This window comes from Falco naumanni, chromosome 5 (assembly GCF_017639655.2).
Source record: "Falco naumanni isolate bFalNau1 chromosome 5, bFalNau1.pat, whole genome shotgun sequence".
NCBI classification, from domain to species: Eukaryota; Metazoa; Chordata; class Aves; order Falconiformes; family Falconidae; genus Falco; species Falco naumanni.
In genome coordinates, this window is record NC_054058.1 from 90,611,944 (window position 1) to 90,633,662 (window position 21,719).

General features: G+C 33.9%; 1 protein-coding gene across 3 annotated transcripts in view; it reads right to left on the reverse strand.

Annotated features, from left to right (window-relative positions):
* Positions 1-21,719, reverse strand: part of TBC1D22A (TBC1 domain family member 22A) — a 178,618-nt gene that overhangs the window by 112,528 nt on the left and 44,371 nt on the right. For 2 of the 3 annotated variants that reach the window (XM_040594075.1, XM_040594077.1), the window contains exons 8-9: positions 19,556-19,670; positions 19,076-19,078 (exon numbers count right to left, since the gene is read on the reverse strand). In XM_040594075.1, the coding sequence (XP_040450009.1) occupies positions 19,076-19,078; positions 19,556-19,670 (118 nt within the window). The remainder of the gene's footprint in view (positions 1-19,075; positions 19,079-19,555; positions 19,671-21,719) is intronic. The other variant, XM_040594076.1, reaches the window with a different exon arrangement.

The window sequence follows — 21,719 nt, forward strand, 5'->3', positions numbered from 1 at the left end:
ACTTTAAATTTATTCTCAATGAATGAAATCTGAATAGACAGTAATATGAAGATTAAATAATAAGAATATGGGGAAAAATATTAGGTCAATGTGTACACCTATCAATATCTGCAGGAAAAAAACATCGCTGCATAAAATTTCCTGATTACAAAGTCTCACAGCAACATTTCTCATTTTCTTCAGTTTCCTGCAGAGATTTTTATCGTGCTATCTATGTAATTGTAGAAGACAGTAAAATAGTTGCCTGGAGGTAAAACGCTGTACCATGGAGTCAATGACATGATGATCTGAATATGCGCATTGTTGTAAGCATTGTATTAACAGTTCTTTACTCATTCCCAGTGTATGCTTCTGAAACTTCCCACAGTGAAAAAAAGAAAGAGTAACTTTTCCTAAACAGCTTTAAATGGATCCACTCCCGAAGGCAGAGACATTAAGGATAAAATGAAAAATAAAAAAAAAATATTACTTACAGATTTATTTTACAAGTGACAGTAGAAAATAAACATGCTAAACAGATGATAATGGCTTGCTGCCATTAAAAATAGGGTTTTACATGAGATTAAGCCTAGTTGATGATTTTGGTGGAAGTTGTTCAAAATGTGAAAATTAAGTTCATATCTGATCTGTCTTTTACATATATTTGATTTCTTCTAAAAAATGCTTGAATTTCACCTTTTCAGTATAGATAATTGGTAAAAACATCTGCCATTACAGACAGATGGAATCATACAAAACAATTTTTTTGCATTAAAGAACTGGAAAATTCTAATTCCAGAGGTAATTTATTAAGATATCATGTCCTGAAATAAAATTAAAATACTTAACATATATGACATTGTTGAAACTGGTTAATGATATTGCTACAGTAACCAGCAGTCCTCTCAACGCATCCGAACAGCTGTCTGTGTCCAACTGTGTTCAAATGCAACCAACAAAAAGGCAACCCCTGCATTCAGAATTCCTCTAAATTGCTACTCACACCAACATCAACACTCAGTCTTTGTAAAGTGGGAAAGAAATTAATGTAACTTGATAGTTCTACTGTTTCAGTATACTAAGCAAGCTGATACAAAACATCTCTATGAAATGAAGCGTATGTTCTTTCAAAGGCAACTAATTTTTAATAAAACATATTTAATTGGCTTATTAATGTTTTAATTTTAGCTTTTTATCTTGAAACTGTGTCTCAGCACCCAGAATCAGGCAAAACTCAGATAAATTCACTGGAGTGGAAGGTAGGGGACAGAATGGATGATGGTATAAGAAAGACCCAGTGCTAAAGCCCAAAACAGACTGTAAGATCATAAAAAAATTATGATTGTTCTTTACATAAGCAAGATACAAAATAACACATAGAAATATTAGGAAGTTTAATTCTCTGAACACCTTTAAGTTGTCCTTTTTTAGCACTAATTTGTGTAAATGTATTTCTCATCTAATGCATAAAACGTCTGACCATATCCTTTAAGTCCAAATTATATAGTTCTTGCAGAGGCGCAAAGAAATCATTCTGACTGTACATGTGCAGGTACTTATCTGTATAAAGTTTACTTTGTTGTAATCTACTTTAGACGTTGCATCTTCATATGATTGCATGCAGAGGTGCACAATAATATTCCCACATCTAGAAGATCTTACATATTCTAGTTCAAACTCTGTTTTCAAAAAGCCTTATGAAAAAGCTATTCAGTCAAGACATAATAGGGCATTTAAATGTAAATTCTTTCAGTAACAATTACCTAATTAAATATGTACATAAGCACATCAATATCTCTCATTGAAAAAATCCTAATTACATCTTTATCTGATAGAAATAGCTTTTGAGCTGTCAAGGATTAATCACCAAAGTAAAAACTTCCCTTTCTTTGTGATACTGCAGTCACAAAGGCAAAATTAAATCAAATCAAAAGAACTCAATCAACTCATCAGTCCAAGCTTAGGTAAACATCACCTCATTGTATTTCAAATACTCCCCTATTACCAGTCATGTTCTCACATCACGGTGTATTGTTAACTTGCCTGTTTTACCACTATTAATAATCCTACACTTGTTTTCAGTTGATATGCCACCATTTCCTTAAGATGCAAAATGAAGCAAGATAAATACCTTTATACATCAGTATAATAATGATGTTTTAAACGTTAATCATTTTACTTTATTAATATTAATTCTGTAAATTTTACTGCACATGAAGAATGTTATAATCTATGTTGACCTGGAGAACAAGGTAAACCAGCACCTCAAAAAATACTGCAATCTAGATTACTTTGACCTAATTTTCATGCTCATCAAAATTAACGTATGACCCTGCAAGTACTCTCAATTGTTCTATCACAAAAGAGCATATACTTATTCTCCAATTCCAGATTCTGCATAACGGTAATTAGTAAATCACTGAGAGATTACAGTCAGTGGGCCTACAGTTTTGCCAGTAAGATTTTTCTACTCAGGCTTTTTCTAGTGTAGATTTTAATGGCAATTTTTTTCCCCAAAAAAAATTAAGCAGTCCAGACATGCCCTTAATTCCTATGCAGAACATATCTAGACAGAAATAGGCCTGGTTTTAAGAATGATACATTTATTTGCAAAACGGGGACATTGTCAGCTCATGCTGCAAATCAGACAGAAGACATCCGTTCCTCATAGGCTGTGGACAGAGATTAATGCCCAACAATGCAGATACAAGAAAGATGAAAATCAGCTTTACTGCTTCAATAACTACCATCGACACAGGGTATGAAATAGAACCAAGTAAACCAGGTGGCACTAACAGGTCTTCGACCCACAGAACATGCAGATGCCAAGCACAAGCCTGGCAACCTTTTACACAGGTGACAAGTATGGCCAGTACAAGTAGTTTACATTTAGAAAACAAGATATAAGCCACATCCTTTGAGTGTGACATTATTGTGAAACAGGAGTCTTCAAAGCTAGTGACAGCTGCTCTTAAAACCGTATTTTAGCAACAATGAAGAACACAACATTCAGCACAAATTCTTCTTAAGAGTAATAACTTCAGTAGGGTTGCTGCTGTCAACCAAAACAGATTTCCAGGGAGAAGTGGTGCATGTGATACCAAATTACAGGACTACTAATTAGCATCCAGTATGCACAATGAGCACAGGATGCTGATGAGCATTTTCTTAGAATGCCTGATAAGGGAGTTTCTGAGAAATCCAAAAGGTGCTTGGAGAATAGGAAATGAAAGATTAAAGTTGAACATGTCTCCCAAATCACTTTTTTTTTTTTAATTACCTAGTTTGTGCTTATCGTTTAATTTTTTATCAAGCCTATGCATGTGCATACACAAACATGCAGAGCACAGAAAGCAAGAGTGGGGTAAGAGTAAACCATAGCACAGTGAAACAAGTCTAAAGCAAGCCTCAGGAACACAGGTCTGCCTGTGTTAAGGTATGGAACTGATTACAGAGCTATTTCAGAGACAGTCACTCTAGCACTGTGTTTCTAAAATGGAAGAGCCTTCAAAAAGTATCTACAAATTAATGTAGATTTTCAAAGCAATTATTTACTGGACAGAGGGGAAAAAGCAACTGCATTAAAGACAAAAATATATTTTTTTAAAAAATAGTCTATGCATATGCAGGGGTGAATTCTAAAAGCATTGAAAATAAACATTTCTTATCTAAAACTACAAAAAAAAAGTCTTGCACATAATTACTTAATATTCAAAGACAGGCAAAGAGAACTCATTTGAACAATCCCATAAACAGTAATATGTTTAATAAATTAGCTGGATAACTTAACCAGGCTAAAGGTTCAACTTTAGCTTGGATAAATATAAAAGTAATAGAAATTATCCAAGAAATTTTATGTAAATATAAAAACTTAAAAATTCATAAGGTTTTTTCAGTGATGAAAGACTGACAAATTTGCCACTGTCAGGTAAGTTCAGCAACAAGTTACATATGACAGGAACTTTATATAAGTATAAATTTACCCAGTCATGAAGAAATTTTTACTTTAACCTATTATTGTTCTTGAACAACTAAATAAATTCTTGAAGAAAAATGGATGGCAGGGGAAAGAACTAGTTCTTCAGTGAGACTGTACACACAAGCCTATGAGAGTGGATGTCTAATGCAAATCTAAAATACACAATGTTGGTCAAATTTTTAATAAAAATGACATGCTACCTTATTTTGTAAGCTCCCACGTCATTCACAGCTAATAAAGAAATGCACCTTACAGACTTCTTGCCTTATTTACAACAGAACATAAGTACCATCTATTATTTATACTTATTAACACAACATGCACATACTAATATAAAGCAGCTTATTTGAGAGGAATGACCTCTGACCACACAGGCAACACTACTTCTTATATTGGTTAAATGTTGAGTGCATTCCTTAACTACCTTAATCTACTGTGATTTACAAATTCCTAATGAAACTGCTACACATGCATCTGTGGCAAAAAAAGCCACAAGGTTTGCTTTATTCATGAGAGTTAGCACTTCTATATACTGTATAGGCATTTATCATTAGATAAAGAAATAATCACACCACATGGTACAACCTCTAGGAAAAAACCCTGTTCCATCTATGCAAAAATAAGAGTAAATTACAGTTGTACTGTAATTGACAATCTCACAATTAACTAAAGACGGAACATGCAAATCAGTTCAGAAATGTCTTTGACAAGAATACAATTCCTCAGGCAATAGATTTTACAAGTGTTGGGTTTTTATTAAACCTAATGTGCTATGAAAGCATTAAATAATTTCTGTTTCTATGAAATAAAGCAATTAAAACATCTAGAAGAAAAGTTGGTTTGCAAAATTTTCCGTTTTTTAGTTACTGTGCTTAAGTGCTTGATTTTTCACTTTTCTAATTTGTTTTCCAGTTTACAGTAGAAATTAAAAATCTCAGATTTTCAAAATTAAAAACAAGCAAAAAAGCCCCATGATTATGAAAACCCAATTACTTTGATTACTATGATTAAAACAGGTTCGCATTTAAGCTACAAAGCTTATTCCAATTAAAAAAATTCAGCATACAAACTTCTGACAACTGTATTTCAAATGGTTTGAAATCTATAAAACATTAACTAACCACATATCTCATTGAAAATAAGACAAAAAAAGCTGTTTCCAACTTTTTAAGCAGTGATCTACCCAATTTGAAAACCTTCTCTTAGATCTTAAGATGCTACCAATCTATGCAACAGTATTCGAATGTTATATTCCTGACATTTGTACAGCATGTTATCAGTGCCTAATTAATTCTTTCAGCTTTTCTTCCTGCAACTTACTTCATAATAAACACACAAAGTTGTGGTTTTTGGGTGCTAAAAGCCATTAAAGTAATTTCCCAGTCTGTTGGAACGTGTGCTTGAGAAGATTTAGATCTGAAAGTATAACCACCTCTGCGCTGCTTCACTATAGAAAGATGATCGTTAATTATAACTATACAGAGACCATGGGGAGAGTAAAACGGATGCACAAGCCAGAACTAAAACATGCTGCTCCCTTTGGAATAATTCTCTCCAATAGTTACATTAATTGTAATTAACTTCCTCCTTCACAATTATTTCAGTTTTACACTTGCAGAAATCTTTTGATATCTCTTTGATTTCATTTTACTGCTTCCGCCATTATTCAAAATCTTGTTTTCCATTTATTCCCATGACCCAACATTTACAGTTTGTAGTTTCAAATAAAATACCTTTCACTAACCTCTCATGACTTCCTCACAGTACAAGTCTACTGGTTTCTTAATAGCCTTCAAAAGCGAGACAATCACAAAAAGATATTTCAAACTTACCAGAAATGCACTACTAAGATAACATTCATATTATCCAATTAATTTAATTTCTAAACTCCTGGGAGTGTGCATTAAGCATCATGAAATAACACATCTTCTTTAGACAGATGCATTTAAAACTTTAAAAATACACATACAGATGCAAAACAAACTTTAAAAACAGATAATTAAAATTCACATCAATAATCATATTTATACACTTAAACACATCATCCTATGCACTAAAACAGGACTTTCATTAGCAGAACTTTTATTATATACATGGGGAATAAAAATCCTTTTTTCTCATACCTTTAGCATACCTTAGAGAAAAAAAAAAAAACACAAACAGAAAAGCTAGAATACTTGAATAATACAAAGACTGTGATTTAACAAATCCAAGAGTTAGCTGAAAACATTAAATATTTAGATTTAATCTCTTGTATTTATTATGAAGTATTTATTCTGAATGACAAAAGGTTTGACTTTTTTCTTATGAAAATGTAAAGTAATATTTAATGCAGAGTATAGTTAATTACTAGACCAGAAAAAAAATCCGTATTAAGCTCTAAACTGCCCGAGGCACTTGAAGAAGACAAGCAAGATGTGGATCTCCATTTGAACAACAGTATAGAATCAAAGAAAGGTTTGTAAAAATCATCTAGTTCCAAGCCCCTGCTGTGGGCAGGGACACCTGCCACCAGACCAGGCTGCTTCAAGCCCCATCCAGCCTGGCCTGAACACCTCCAGGGATGGGGCAGTCACAGCTGCTCTGAGCAACCTATTCCAGGGTCTTATCACCCTCACAATAAACACTGCTCCAAAATAAATAATAATAATAAAAAAATGATATAACCAACAGAACAATTGTTATGACCTCACAGACTTTCTTTGAGGGACCAGAAATGCCTTGTGGTAGTAAAATAATGTCGAATAAACTTTCAGGAAGAACAGTGACAGCAGAGACAACCTCTAGTCTAAGAAGAAATTTTGATCACCAGTTAGCAGAAATAGAAGACAAGCTGGTATAATTATGCGACCTCAGCATTTTTATAACTTCTGTGTTTAATCACAATATAAAATTGAATTAATGAATCCTAAAGGTCTTGAAGACTTCATCTAGTAAAACACAGAAGGTAGCATACTGAGTAACCCAAGCTGGATGATCCCTCCATGAGCTGAAACCACGTAGCCAGGGAAAAAAAAAAAGCAATTATCAGAAGCAAGCAATGGAGGATTTGTAGGATGGACATGTATCTTGTCACACCAACTGATTTATTAGGGAGAAGAACACAAGACAAGTTTACAGAATTAAAAACTGCTTTCATGCTCTATAATGAGATATTACCACATTACAGAAACATTCATTTCATTTTGTTAGAAACATTAGTCCCATTTGAACTTAGAAAATTCTTATTATTTTATAGAGATTTGTTCTATAAGCTCTTATAGCAAAAATTCAAAAGAATTCCTCTGATTCTGTCCATAAGACAGGGTCTGGAAAGTCCCTTCATAGGAAACATCTAAACAAAGAATCCATGCAGCTCCCCCGCAATGGAGTGACATTTGATAAGTTCCCTTCACACCTCTGTCAGACTTTTTGACTCTTTGATAACATTTCTGGCACCAATATGATTGAAGACATTTTTATTGGTAACTTTCAAGTCTCTACCTGGCTATATATCTAATATATAAAACCATGACAGTCATCTAAAAGGAGATTTAACTTCCTGGGCTTATAAACTCCTTTCCATTCCTCACGTTTTGAATCTGCTTTTCAAAAAAGTCATCACATCACAACTGTACTACAAATAATAAATGGAGGCTCAGTTATATATTGTAATATACTGATCAGTATTCTCAATATACTCTGCTTTCATATGGTATTGAAACATGCAGACAAAGATTAAAAGAAAAAAAACAAATTAACAACCTCAAACCCCACCTGCTGAAGCCTCTAGTCACAATAATGTGGAGAATGGAAGAACAGATAGCAGAAAACATAGGTTTAAGGAAATGTAATCCAATTATTTTTGCCCTAACAGAAATAAGAAATTTTTGTACTAGAACAAGTTATTATGTTAGGAAGAGTAATTAAGGTAATCTTACGGACATAAATTATTCAAAAAACATTTTTATGAAATAGCAATTATCATTTTTTCAGTTACTATCTGATGCCAACAAAGAAAAAAAATCAAAAAAATTTGTATAATTTTCTCTATTTAACAACAAGCCAGTCATATACAGCAGCATCTTTAAGATAAAAACAATGAATTCAAATAGTGGGTACCTGGAAGTAGTTACCACCAGTCATCAGAAATGATTAAACCTGATTAAATCCTCTGCCTGACACCTGTTGTACTATCTTTGAGAAAGCAGGTGTATGCTTCTTCAAGAGTTGCTCTTACAGCTTTTCTCCATAGCCAAACTATCTTAATCCCTTTAGACACATTCTTTTCAACCTCGTCAGCCAAACATGGATCAAATATACAGCCAACTGTTGCTTACTACACTTTCAATGAAAAATATTGCAGTATTATAATTAGAGATATCACTGCTCTGAAATACTTATTTAGGTAGGTTAAAAGTGACAGCTCAGACTTGGAGCACATGGGCTTTAGTATGTAGATGCCACTCTGCAAAAGGAAAAGCATTTTCTAACATGACAAGTTTGAAGGACTTGGATATTTTCTTCTCAAGTACATAAAAGTCCTTTCCTTTTATTCAAAGTCCTACAAAAATAACGTTAACATTATGAAAAAAGGAAAATGAAAAAAGTGAAGTTCGGGAGTTTTTCTCTTTTTTTTTTGTTGCTGCTGTTTGGGTTTTAAATCTGTTTTTCCCCTCTCTTCTCCTGAGGAAAGAGAAATTCGCTTTTTAGTATCACAGTTTTCCTGTGAAAAAGGAAATGATTTCATAAGAATTCATTTAAGTTTAAATTTAAAATTTAAATTTACCTGAGTAACCTTTAATACAGTCTTAGTCCAAATCCACCACTTTCCATTTTGTCTAACTTGAACATTTATCTTATTAACATATTTGACTCAAACCAACAAAAGTTAGGAAAAGCTTTTAAAACAGGTGAAAGCATCTTTCCCCTTTTACACTTCTTTATAAAAATTGGACCACATTGCATCAGATAAACAAATCAGGGCAATTACACTGAAGAACTAGTCTTAAACAAATATTTTAGTTTCTTTTAGAACATTATGAAATCATAAGCACAAAGGAATAAAGAAAATACTTTCCAAAGTAAAAAGAAAAACAACTTATTTACTTTTCTTCTTTATCAAATGGAAGCTCATGAGAAAAATTTTAAACCAAACTGTCATCTTGAACTATATTTTGATAATTTGCCCACAAAAGTACGTTGAATACATAACAGTTCAGAACTATAAGACTTTGACAGCATTATCTGAAAATTGTTTGAATAAAAAAATATCATTACTATCTAGACTGTAAGTAGCAATATTATAAATCAATGCAACAATCCTATTAAGATTTAGTAAAACCTATTTCACTCTTTCAAAATAGAAAACAAACTCTTTCAAATTAGATGCAAACAGGGACAGTTAGAGAAGCTTCATAAAACTTCAGTAGACAAATACAACGGTGACAGTTGTTCTTTCCCCCTTGTCATCCAAACTTAAATTTTAGATAGATAATCGGGAGTATGAAAGAATAAATACAACAGAGAAGTTCATTCAGTAATAAAATTGAAGTATTATTACTTTATTTTTCAGCATGCTGTGGGGTTTGGGCTTTTTCCTTCTGTATGTTTTATGACTCAAAACACACTCAGCATTTTGGTTCATGAGCTGAATTCTGACACCACTGGTAACTCTACTAACATAAATTTGCACATATTTGAAGTTTTCTATTAACATGATGATAGACTCCTTGTTAATGACCTCTGAGGGGTTGGGTTTTGTTTTGTTTTGCAAAGGCATCTTTCACATATAGTTTACATACTGGGTTTTTTCCATTCTTTATTAACATTAAAGACTCTCTACTTTAGTTATTGCCCTTCCTTTGAAGACAATCACAAAACTTAAATCTCTGAAGGGCTAATACACTTCAAAATATCATGGTTTGAGGTTTTTTGGTGGTTTTGGGGGGTTGGTCTGGTTGGATTTTTTTGAACAGAAACTCGTAAAACACTATGCGCAATTAATACCATTACTCAAAATACTAATTTTCTCTCATCTAGAGAACTACAAAACAGGCAATTAAGCAGTTTGATATACTTACTAGGACAATCTTAATATCTTTTTTTTCCCCACTTCTCACAGCAAATATTAACTGTAGCCACAGAATTCTAACTAGTTTGGTTTATTCCACTTCAGATAGGAACCTTTTCTAAACGCACCCACAAAAAAATTTTAGTTAAAATATTCATGTTTTTCCCTGACAGACAGTGAAGCTGAGGGTACCATCCTACTTCATCAACTAACACATGCTTATGAGGTAAATATCCAGTGCTATTACTACTATACTTCTGTAATCAAAGTAGAGAAGATACTTTATCACAGCCCACACTTTATTCAAACTTGCAATATATGCCAGTTCCTGAGAACAGCAATTTCAATTTTGCAATCTGTGTGGTCAACCAAATGGATTTTTGAGAACTTAATTTTGTTTCAGTGGAGGGCATGAAGATGACTGGAGTTATTTTCTCCATCACATCAGTATGATACAACTTCATATGCTTTGGTTATAAAGGTCCATGGAACTGCTTTTTAAAAAAATTAAGATTATATGACAGGTGTAACATTAAAAGTAATTCCATATACGATATGCAAGAAAGGTAGCAAAGCCTCAACTTTGCCACCTTTCAGGGGAGTTTTCAGGGGACTAAAAAAAGTTTGTGTATCAATTTTTTTTTTATTAGCTTTGAAGTTGAAACTAGTAACTAGAAAATATATTTACAGTGTTTGGTTATCACAATTATTGATAAAAACTTGTTCAGTCAGATTCAAATCTTTCTCCAATATGTCTATCGGATTCAACCATGCACCCAACTTTTCAGATGAACTGTTATAATTAGCCTGGAAATCTGGCAGTGTATTGAAGACAGTGAAATCAAAACTGAAACACAGAGTTAAAGGATTGATTGTGTAAAACAGTACTGTCTATTGCAAAAAATCACAGCCATTCAAGACAGTATTAGAAGTAAAAACACTAGAAAAGCAAGTTGCCATACCCTACCTACATATGTCTGTTGAGATGCTTTTATGACTGCTCCTTAACTTACTAAGGAAAAAATTAGTGGAATTCACAAAGACTTAAAATCAGCATGCAGTTTAATAATACAGCTAAAGCAGTCTAAGAGCTATCTGACATTAAACAAGGATCTTGCTTCTCCCTTCTTCCCTAACACGCTCCTATCCCACATCAGCACTGATGTTGGTCTCTGATCATCAAGATGACAGCAGAAAGTTAAATTACTCATTTTATTATGGGGCTCGTTTCCTGCCAGTTTAACTGAACTGATCCACTGTGCCAGAGAAAAGCCAATACTGACCAAAAGAGAAAAGAGGAAGGCACATTTGGGTTGGAAAAGAGAAAGCAAATCTACCTATTTTGACAGCAGCAAGCCCTGATTTAGCTGTGTGATCTAAGCGAATGGCAAGCAAACCCTTTTCTGTCCAACTAAACCTGATTTGGAAACACTCAAATATGCAGATCCACTGTTAAGTTTAAAGAGCAGTGAAACAAAGCTAAAACAGACGGGGTTCACCGACCTCTTGAAAAAAACAATGGGATCTGGAAGAAGCTGAATTCTACAGCACATAATCTAGTTCCCACAGTTCCAAGCCCCTACTGGGAATCAAACATATTGAGTAAAATGTAAGTAGCAACATACTACCAACCAACTACACCAGTTATTTGCAGATGTGTTCTCAGCTGCTCATAATTAATACCTTCTCAAGGTTACTATACCCCAAGAAATGTTGGCACCACCAATTGGGTTGGTACAATTAGTAGATTGGTAACAATCAACTAATTAAATAAGTAAATCACCTAATTTTGACAAAAACCAAATAAGACAGAGCTTATGCAGACACATTCACTTACGTATTTGATACCAAATATTCACTTACGTATTTGATCACTGACTTCCAGTAGGTTAAGTAACCAGGGAAAAAAAAAGTAGACAAACTCTTATCACTAGCCAGACACACACAAAATGCATACATGGGTAGAGCTCAGCTATAAACATTAGAGCTTCTACTATTATAAATACCTTAAAATAATAGCCCTTAATTGAAATGGTTATACAACTCTAACCCAGAACAAAGTGCTGATTACAGGATTGATCAAACTGCAAGTGAAAAATTAATATTCCAACAAGTTATCTGAAAGATAAATTGATAAAATAAAGATAACTGATTAAAATAAGTAACTCAAACAAAAGGATCAAAAGATTAAAGGTAATTCATAGTTCACTGGCCCCCTATTAATCAATTCTCTCCATTCAAGCCCTTTAGACATATTTGCCCTACTTCATGCCCTTTCATTCCCTAACTCTTCAAAACCTAAGCATGAGATATCCTCTTTAATACTATCCAAATTTTCCTTACAGTTCCGTTTGCAATGTCTCCAAATGTACTGCTTTATTACACGCTGCAGTATATTATGGCAAGCACTGCCAGTTGACAATTCAAACAATTCACTGCTAGTTATTTTCACATGGATTCTCCTCCTTAAAGTGAACAGAAGGATGTAAAATAGTATGATTTCTTTGCCCAATTAGGCCTGAAGAGGTATATTATATATTAGTAAAGAAAATTGCTGGGATATTGTGAATTATTCATTTTTCTTAAGACATACATAAAAATTTAAAAATATAATCTAGCCAAGTGCTTCAAAAGAGTGCTAAGGTTTTATTAAGGCGCTAAAAATGAGGTCTGTATTTTTATTTCCTTTGATGCAATGTAATTCACCTGGCAGAACTGTGAGGGTTTTTCACTACAATGACTCAAAAATATTTTAAAAATAGAGAAAATAAAAACAAATCAAACAAAAGTCTTCTGAATTACAGAAGGATATGCATGCATTTGAAAGTGATTACAAATTGCAGTGACTTAAAACTGGGGCAATTAGTACATTCTGCATGAAAAGAATGGCTGAATTCCAACTAAGGAATCTGATAGGTGGTATAAAATAGATGATGCAAGGAGGAAATGAGACCTATAAAAGGATCTCAGCAAACTCCTAAATAAAGCAAAACAAGCCAAATCGTAAGAAACAGGATAAAATGTGATTTAGCTCCACAAAGTCTATTTAATAATGAGTTCAGAAACACCCTGCTAGGACTCTCTTTCAGCACCTATCATTTCCAGCTGCTTTGCCACTGCAGTCAAAAATCAGTGCTGCCACACAGAGCAAGAAGACTGGTACAGAAGTATCAAGTCCTCAGCACTGGGGACAGGCATGACACAGGTCTCTGCTTGCTTGTGGACCTTCTTCACCTGTTCCATGATGCAAAGCAGGAATCATGAATGTGTGAAACCAAACTCAAATGGTTTTTATCTTACTCATCACAGTCTTCCCTCTCTTGAGCTGCTCATCACCACTTTCAAAATACATTAACTGGACAACAGACTGGCCCAACAGGATGAGAGTGGGGGAACATAGTCCTAGAACCTAAAAAAGTGAGTGGCAGTTATCTCAAAGCCAGCTAAGATAACATTGAACAGTTTCTGCATCATTTTAGTTCATGCACACATACATATATATAACTGTAAGAGTTTCGTAACATGTGAAAGCAGAGTGCTTTGAAGACAAATGACAGGTAAATCAAAAGTTTTAGATCACCATGCAGCTCGTGTATGTTGCAAATCTTTTACAGAGGAATGCATATGATGTTTTCTGGAGCTACGTAGAAGATTGAAATGGATTTTCAGTATTTTCAAGACTTGAATTCAAGTTTTCTGTAAGCTTTCTTCATTGGTTGCCCATCCAAATATCAGATAATATTCCATTCCATTATTAAAGAATATTTCATAGAATATTGTTCATGTTTATGAAAATTTCAGTCGACTAGCATCATGAGTAATAATATAAAAACTCATGGAAATTATTAAGAAGCAGCACTGAAATATATTTTTGTATGTGGAAATTACTGGTGATTTGCATTAAGAAGAGAATTTAATGTGATCAAATGGAACTTGTGGCACTGAATTTTCATATGACAAGAGTGATTTAAATTATTTTGAATAGCTTTTCATGACAATTTTACAATGGTTTTAAAAAATTGGGAAATAATTTTCTTAATACTTTTACAACTTGCAAGAAAATGTTAAAATGTCAGTTATGCTTCACATCAGTGTTTTTATGCAAACTGAATTTGTGTAAGTTACTTAAATCATTTCTAACAAATGTGTAAATAAAAACATTTTAATACAGTATTGTTCAAAAACATGCATTTGTTTAAACAAAGAAAAGCACTGAAACACTAGAAATTTGTTACAAAGTGTAATGCCAAAATCATCAGAAAAGTTCAAGAGCATACAACATCTGCAAATAAAATCTTTTCATCTCTCAAACTGAAGAAGTCATTCATATTCCAAATCACTCCTGTCCTAGGAGGTTTTCCAGTATTTCTTTCCTGGTAAACCAGGAGACAGCAAGGATGGCCCTATCAGTCTCCAGCCACTTGAAGGGCCTGGGAGAGGGAGAAGCATCCAGTTAATACAGTTATAGCTCCTTGTTCATATTCCATTTCACCAAAACAACTTGCCATTCTTTCAGTTTCACTCAGTCTCATCTAAGAATATCTAAAAATGTTACATCTTTTCCACTTATCTCCTCAAAACCCCAATGCATGAGCCCTATTCGTAGTTCTCCAAGGACTAGCAAATTGGTGGAGCTGAATAGGACAGGTCTAGGTGTTTAGAGGCATTAATCCTGCTATCTCAGATAAATGTATCACTCAAGGTTTCAGCTCTGTCTTGTAAAGGAAATAATGCATGCTAAAGAAAATTTTTCCTTCTAACCCTGTAAGAATGAGAAAAAACTTCTAGCAGCTCTCTGGAGTCAGTGAGTTATACTCTCTGCTCTCTGGCTTACTGCCTCAGCACTCAAATTCAGTTTTATGTATATTCTAAACAGATTTACTTACTGCATAAAAATTACAACTCTTTCCTGGAGAAAAGAAAAATCTCCCTCCTATATTGACGACTTTTTCATATTTTATGAAGAAACAATGAGGAATTACCTCAGATACAGCCGTGACAGTGCTCTGAAACATCACTCCAATTATATTATGAAAATGAAAATTTTATTAGATATACCATTTAACAAACTATGTAAAAAACAGAATTAATAGTTTTAAATGTAATTATTTGCAGCAGAAAAGGAAGGAGAGAAGGCAATAACCAGTACAAAATCTCATTTTAAGGACAGGACACACAAGAGGGAATTAAAAGAAAGGTAAGCAAGGGAGCTATACACAGATGACTGCTTTTCCAGGATTAAAGTACCTTTATCTTATCACAGATAACACTGGTCTGGGACTAAATCCCATACAAACCCCATTAGGGTTTGGGCCTGGATTAATTATTCCATAAAGTCATGTATGTATCAATTAAAAAAATACTAGGTAACAGAAGTTGCATTTACTACCTTCGACAAAATAATTGAAGATCACAAGACAAATACTTACAAGGGTAAGACCCCCTCTCTTTCCAAAGTTTTCAGTTCATGAGCTCTTCTAAGCTCCTCAGATTGTCTCAAGCTCCTTTATTACAAGATTGCTGACAATATCTCAATCGCCATTCCAGTCTTCAGTAGCCTTTTCTTGATGTTCTTTATCCAACCAAATTATGAAATGCTACAATAGTGTTCATTTCCTGCCCTTGACTTCCTACTAACTCTTAATTTTCTCTTGATTCAGCACTGCTTGAGGTTTCAAAGTGATTTCACACAGCCATTCCACTTCGTAATGGCCTGACATGCATCCTTATTATGATGGTGTTTCTCTTGAGCTCTCATCTCTCTGGATGGTGACCCAGGCCCTCTCTGTGGTGTTAAATACACACACAAGGCCCAGGAAATTACTGAAATGCAGACGCAGTAGTGAGACGTCACAGGTAGTGAAATGTAGCTGACTCCATGAGCAAGAAACCATGGACAACTGTGCAGCACAACTTAATACCTGGAAACAGCGTATATCAACAGGAACTCAGGAGCAACAGAGGAGTGTACAAAGAAAGTAACACGTATGGCAACTTAAAATAGAATTTGCAGTCCAGTGCAAAATATCCTTGTCCACGTTAAATCAGTGAACAGTGAGCAGTCACGTGGTATATCTTACCTCAATACCAAAAATGCCTCTGGAATTGTACCCACATGGACGATATTCATTTTGACACAAACTAATATGCTAGAAAGACAAAGAGCTTTCAGGAAAGCTGCCCTAACAGTACTTACCATTTGTTCTGACAACTCATAACAGTGCTTCGTCATGTAGGAGGTTGTAAGTAATGACAAAATAGTTTTTCTGTACAACTGGTGTTTGAAATTCCAAAGGAACCTTTATATTACGGCAGAATAAGCTTAAAGATGCCTAGCATTTTGGGGGAGTGGGGGGAAGTTGAGATTGACACACACAATCACCTAGTATGAAGAACCTAAGGTTCAAATTCCTACTTCTAATGTAGACCAGAAATCCTAATCTGAATATACTGTATTCCAGCAGGGGCTGGTATCTAAGCCCTCTGAAATTTTCTTTTAACTGCAGTTGTGCCTCTCCTGGTTTGGTTTGACAACAAAGTTTTAACCTGTTGAAAGCATTACAGTATTCTACTATTATTGCAGAACACGGAACTAATGAGACACTACCAAATTACACTTCCATCGCATTTACACGGCTGTAAAGGCTGAAGGAATGCTCGCCACATTTAACATACTCATTTCTTATATTCAGTCGCTCAACCTATTCTAAATGTGTGAACTTATGTGCTGAAATTAGGTACCTCAATCCATACTAAACCATCAAAACATCCACGACTTTGGTCCTTATAAAAAGACCCCAAAACCTACTTTTTAGTATTCAGATTTGAATGAAAAGGCACATAAATTGTCACTTCCACACATGTCATTTGTATCTTCAAAAGTTATTTAGCAACACCTTTCCAAATAGTGTCTGGATGTCTTTAGCAGAGTAAAAGACTCCCAACACTAGAATAAATGTCTCACACTTGTTATGCAAGATTAAAGATTAAGGGCTCTCTTAGTCATAAATAAACATTACTTTCCTCCCACCAAAATATTGGTAAAAACTTCAACTGTATAAACACTATCAGGATATACCATCAAATGACCTCATCAGCACATAGTTATTAATGGCATTGTTATTAATAAGAATTTATTATTAAACTTTAACTCTTCAGGACCTCTTTTTTTTTAATTGTAGAAAGAACCTAAAATAAAAGGCATTATCAATTTCAACAGCATGATTCCAGACCCAAGTGACTAAGAATTGCAACACAAAGGTTTCACTTAAATTAAGATACAAAAAACAATAAAGTACTAATAAAGCAGTTTAAGTTACAAGCCAATACTCACTTAATCAGAGCAAGAAATAAGATCTAGAAAAAATTTCTAAGATAAATTGAGTATTACTAGATACTAAATACACTAATAGCTTAAACATTTTTGCTAGGAAGCTCCTTCAATTCTGCATTAATTTCTATCAAAATCACTTAGGTACAATTCAGAGTCCAATTTTCTAAATCTCATGATTTCTAACATACTTCATAAATGTAACGTCCCTATTTCAAGTATAAGTAAAATGCACATTTACTCTAACTTGAATGCATTACTCAGTGTAAACTGAATATATTCAAAAGATTCAAATCAAAAAGCTATTTAAAGTCAAATCAAATTTTTATGTGTCACTGGGGGAAATAACCGCTGTTAGCACTTAGCCAAGACCACCACTATATTAAAGAAAGCACCTCCATTTCAGTATTTTTCTTATTATATAGACATTAACTTTTAAATGAACTTTCAGAATACAGTTTTCCGAGTTCCATACATTTGCAGTGGCAAAATCTCTTGTATGGTTGTTAGGTTTTGAGTTTTGTCTTTCTTCACTGGACACTCAGTGGAACAGCTATGCTCTCCAATACAAAAACACTGACAAACTGGCAAATATATTAACAATCACCAGGGTCTCCAAATGTAAGTTGGTGATAAAGACAAACTTATTTACCATATTAATTAAATGGTCTATTTAACATGGAATATCAATTCTCTAATCACATCTCATTTGAACTTCTTATTTCAATTAACAACCCTAAAGTCTACTGGAGACCCTACTGTTCTAGGATCATTAAGAACGTTTTCATTATCTGTCAAATGAGGGAGTAAAAGGCAGAAACTGCAAGTACTCTCAGGAGTAGGCCTCTACCCTGCTTAAGAGATGATTAGGTAGAAAGCAGTGGTAGTTCTCATTAGTTGCTTAGCAATGAAATGTCCCCCTATGAAACAAGAAATGAACAAAGCAACAGAGGTGTTGCCATGCAAATGAGTAAATGGATAGTCTATCATCCACTCAAGGATAATCTGTCCTTCATTAAATCTAATAAATCTGGATTAAGACACCAATGGGTATCTTACGTAGAGAAGGTAGGAGTAATCCGCTATATACAGCCCCACTGAAGTTAGCCAGACAGCGTGTTGTTCAAGTTTACATATAAGCACTGTGTATTTTCGTTGTACTTCTATTTGTCATATGTACGTACAACGAAAACAGTTTTAATTCACGACACATTAACTATGTCATTTTTACTGTTTAACCGTAGCAGTTATATCCATAGTGATACCCCAATTACTAATGAATAATTGCTAATGACTAGCCATACTCTTAATATTTATAAAGACATAAATACTAATCTACAGATTTAAGGCATGAATCGTTTTCTAGTAAGAGTTGAGTATTTAACCGATATCCGAGTTGGCAAATAAAGTTTTCAGAAAGTATACTCACATATAAAGCCACAAACTCAACAAATATAGCTGTTTATGCTCCTGTTGTTACTAGTGGTATGTGTTGTAAGCCCCAGAACAGCCCAGTTCTTCACCAGAGAAATTTCATTACTGCTGCCTTAAGTTTCAGTCCCTAATTTCAGGTTGCCATTCTTTCAGTCACAAATCTAGTTCAATAGGTTCCCTCTACTTAAATTTCCTTACCACTCATTTAAAAGGTTTCCTTGTTTCATGTTTGTTTTTTCTTGTTTTAGTGTGGGCATTTTTTTTCCTGCTGTCTCATTTTGGTTTTGTTTTTCTTAAACACCTTCTCACTTCATATGTACAATTAAAAGTTTTCACGGAAAACATGGGGGGAGCGGGGAGAAAGGAAGAATAAAGCCATCTATGAAGAAAAAGGCATCAGGAGTGGTAAACATTTAACTAGAAATCAAGGTGATAGCAAAACGCAGATTGTGATTCTTCCCCCTGCTTTCAGATATCACAAATGAGAACGTTGTCGCAACTGCTACAGAGAGGTTTGTTTGGTTGGGTTTTGTTGTTAGGAGAAGGTTGTTTGGAATAAAAACCTGAACGATCCCTGAACTCCACCAACTACTTACACAAGATCTATTTGCTTCTCAGTATATATTTAAGAGAACTAAATGGATTTAGAATTTCAAAATTTTATGATTAATGCATCAAATAATGTTTTGATTAGCTCATCCAAATTGTTATTCAGATTAAAATGAAGATGTTGTTCCAAAACCAGTACCAAGTCATATTTTGGTATTAAGACAAATCTTACCTATATATTCACAAACGAAGACTACGAAAAAGGGAGTAACCAGATCATTTATGCCCTGAACATATCCACTGGCTGGATGACGTATTGCCCAGATAAATAAAATTCTTTCAAAGATCTGAAAAAGAGTTAAAGAAGCTATCAGAAATTTTATAAACTATTTTAAACCATATACTTGAATATTTTACAAGGACAAATATAATAATCATTAAGAAACTAGTATAAAAACAAGTATACAAAAGCCTAAATGAACACTAGTACTCATAATTAACATTCAGTGCTAAGTAAGCTTCTCAGTTCTTCAGAAGAAATACATTTTCAGGGTATTAGCACATGTTAAAACCAACCAGTTACAGTAGTTACAAAAAAGTAGCACTTATTCATGAAAGCTTTTCTGACAATATAAAATTTATCTTTCCTCAAGAGACAGAAATATTAAATCATTTTCCCATTATTTTTCACCTTTTTGAAAGTATTTTATCAATATACTATTCTATTTATTCCTAAATTACAGAAAAAAGTACTTCACATAGCTTAGATGTTTTAACAACATGCCCATAAAAAGAGATTCCATAATAGGTAAGCTTGCCCAATACTGTAGCGTGGGGGTTTAGGCTTCAGAGGAATGTATACTGGCAATTAAAAAAAAAAAATCTGAAAAAAAAAAAAACACAAACCAGAAAATGTAGAAATAAGGCAGCTGTGCCTGCCATATCACATAACCTCACCTCCTCAACTCTGTGAACTGTATTTTGATTAGGATCTGCAAAAGCTCCTAAGGCCACCACATATCTCACCATGGGAAGGACAGCATGAGAACAGTGCTGGGCAGGGAGGTCACAGAACTTCTCTGACACAACATAGGACTGTGACAAGCCATATTTTCTCTCAATTATTTGCTTCTGAACAAGCTACATGTCTTTTAAATACTGCAAATAAGCAGTGGAGTGAAAGTTTCAAAGTGTTTTGCCCCGGTTACAGGTACTCAATCAGGTATAATCTTCTGAAGCAAAAGAATATTTGCTCTTTCCATTGAAGGTCTGGCCAAGAAACCAGAATGCAGAGGCAGGTAAGGGGAGCAGAGGAAGGACAGCTCAAACCAAAGGACTATGTTGCTTTTAAGATCAGAGCTCACTACTAATAAAACAATGATGGACTTTGTAAGGACCCCAAGGAGATTCCATAGTTTGCTGCAACCCCAGAAGTCAATGAATGCTCAAGGCTTCAAGAAAGCCCATGAAAGACTTCACCTGACAGGACGCGATAGGGAGAGGAAGTTGAGTTTATGCAGCCGGTCTTATTTCTATTCAAGCTCACTTCAAGTTTTTTGCATTTTTAGATTAAGATACTGACCATTCTAATTCCATTTTAAATAAGAATCTGTCATTTACAGCTTGCTTTTACATTTTACATAATTATACGTTTATTAAATTAGTTATGTCATATTTTTTACTATTATTAGAAAACTGCAAATCTATCTAGGTTTGTTACCTCATAGCCATCCTTCCTGCTTCTGTCAGCTGCCATTTCTAGATTCAGTAACGTTAATTTTTTCAGTATTATCAGTGTTATTCCGTTCTACTTCAAATAAAAGATGTTTAGCATACTGCAAATACAAATAACACTAGTCTACATTCAAAAATTGCTATTTAAATGGGTTTTTCTAGTCAACTCTATCTATTTGTTTTGAAGAGTTATGCACTAGGCTAAATAAACTCCTGGTGTGATGAGGTTACAAAATACACACAGTGAGAAACAAAAAAATATTTTTTTAAAAAATCGTTAATTTAGTAACAGACACTGTAAAAATTAAAATGGTAGTGCTTTTCATTAAGGCATTTCTCAAGTCAAACAATCCCCACATTTGTACCACCAAACTTTCCTTTACTCAGAACCTGATAACATACATAGTTTCCATTGCAAATTGAGATGCCTATGGATTTCAAACATTTTTAAAATCCAGGTATGAAAACTAAGTGGGTAGGGGTGTTGTCTGGATTTGGGTTGTTTTTAATATTACTGAGCAGGAAGGACCACTGAGCGATTTAAACGTTGGATTTAATATCGCCTTCTAATCAGAAATTCAACAAATACACACTGAAATAGTGTTTTCAATTTCCTAACCATTTCCATAAAGTTTCATTTGCTGTTCTGAATTGAAAAAAAA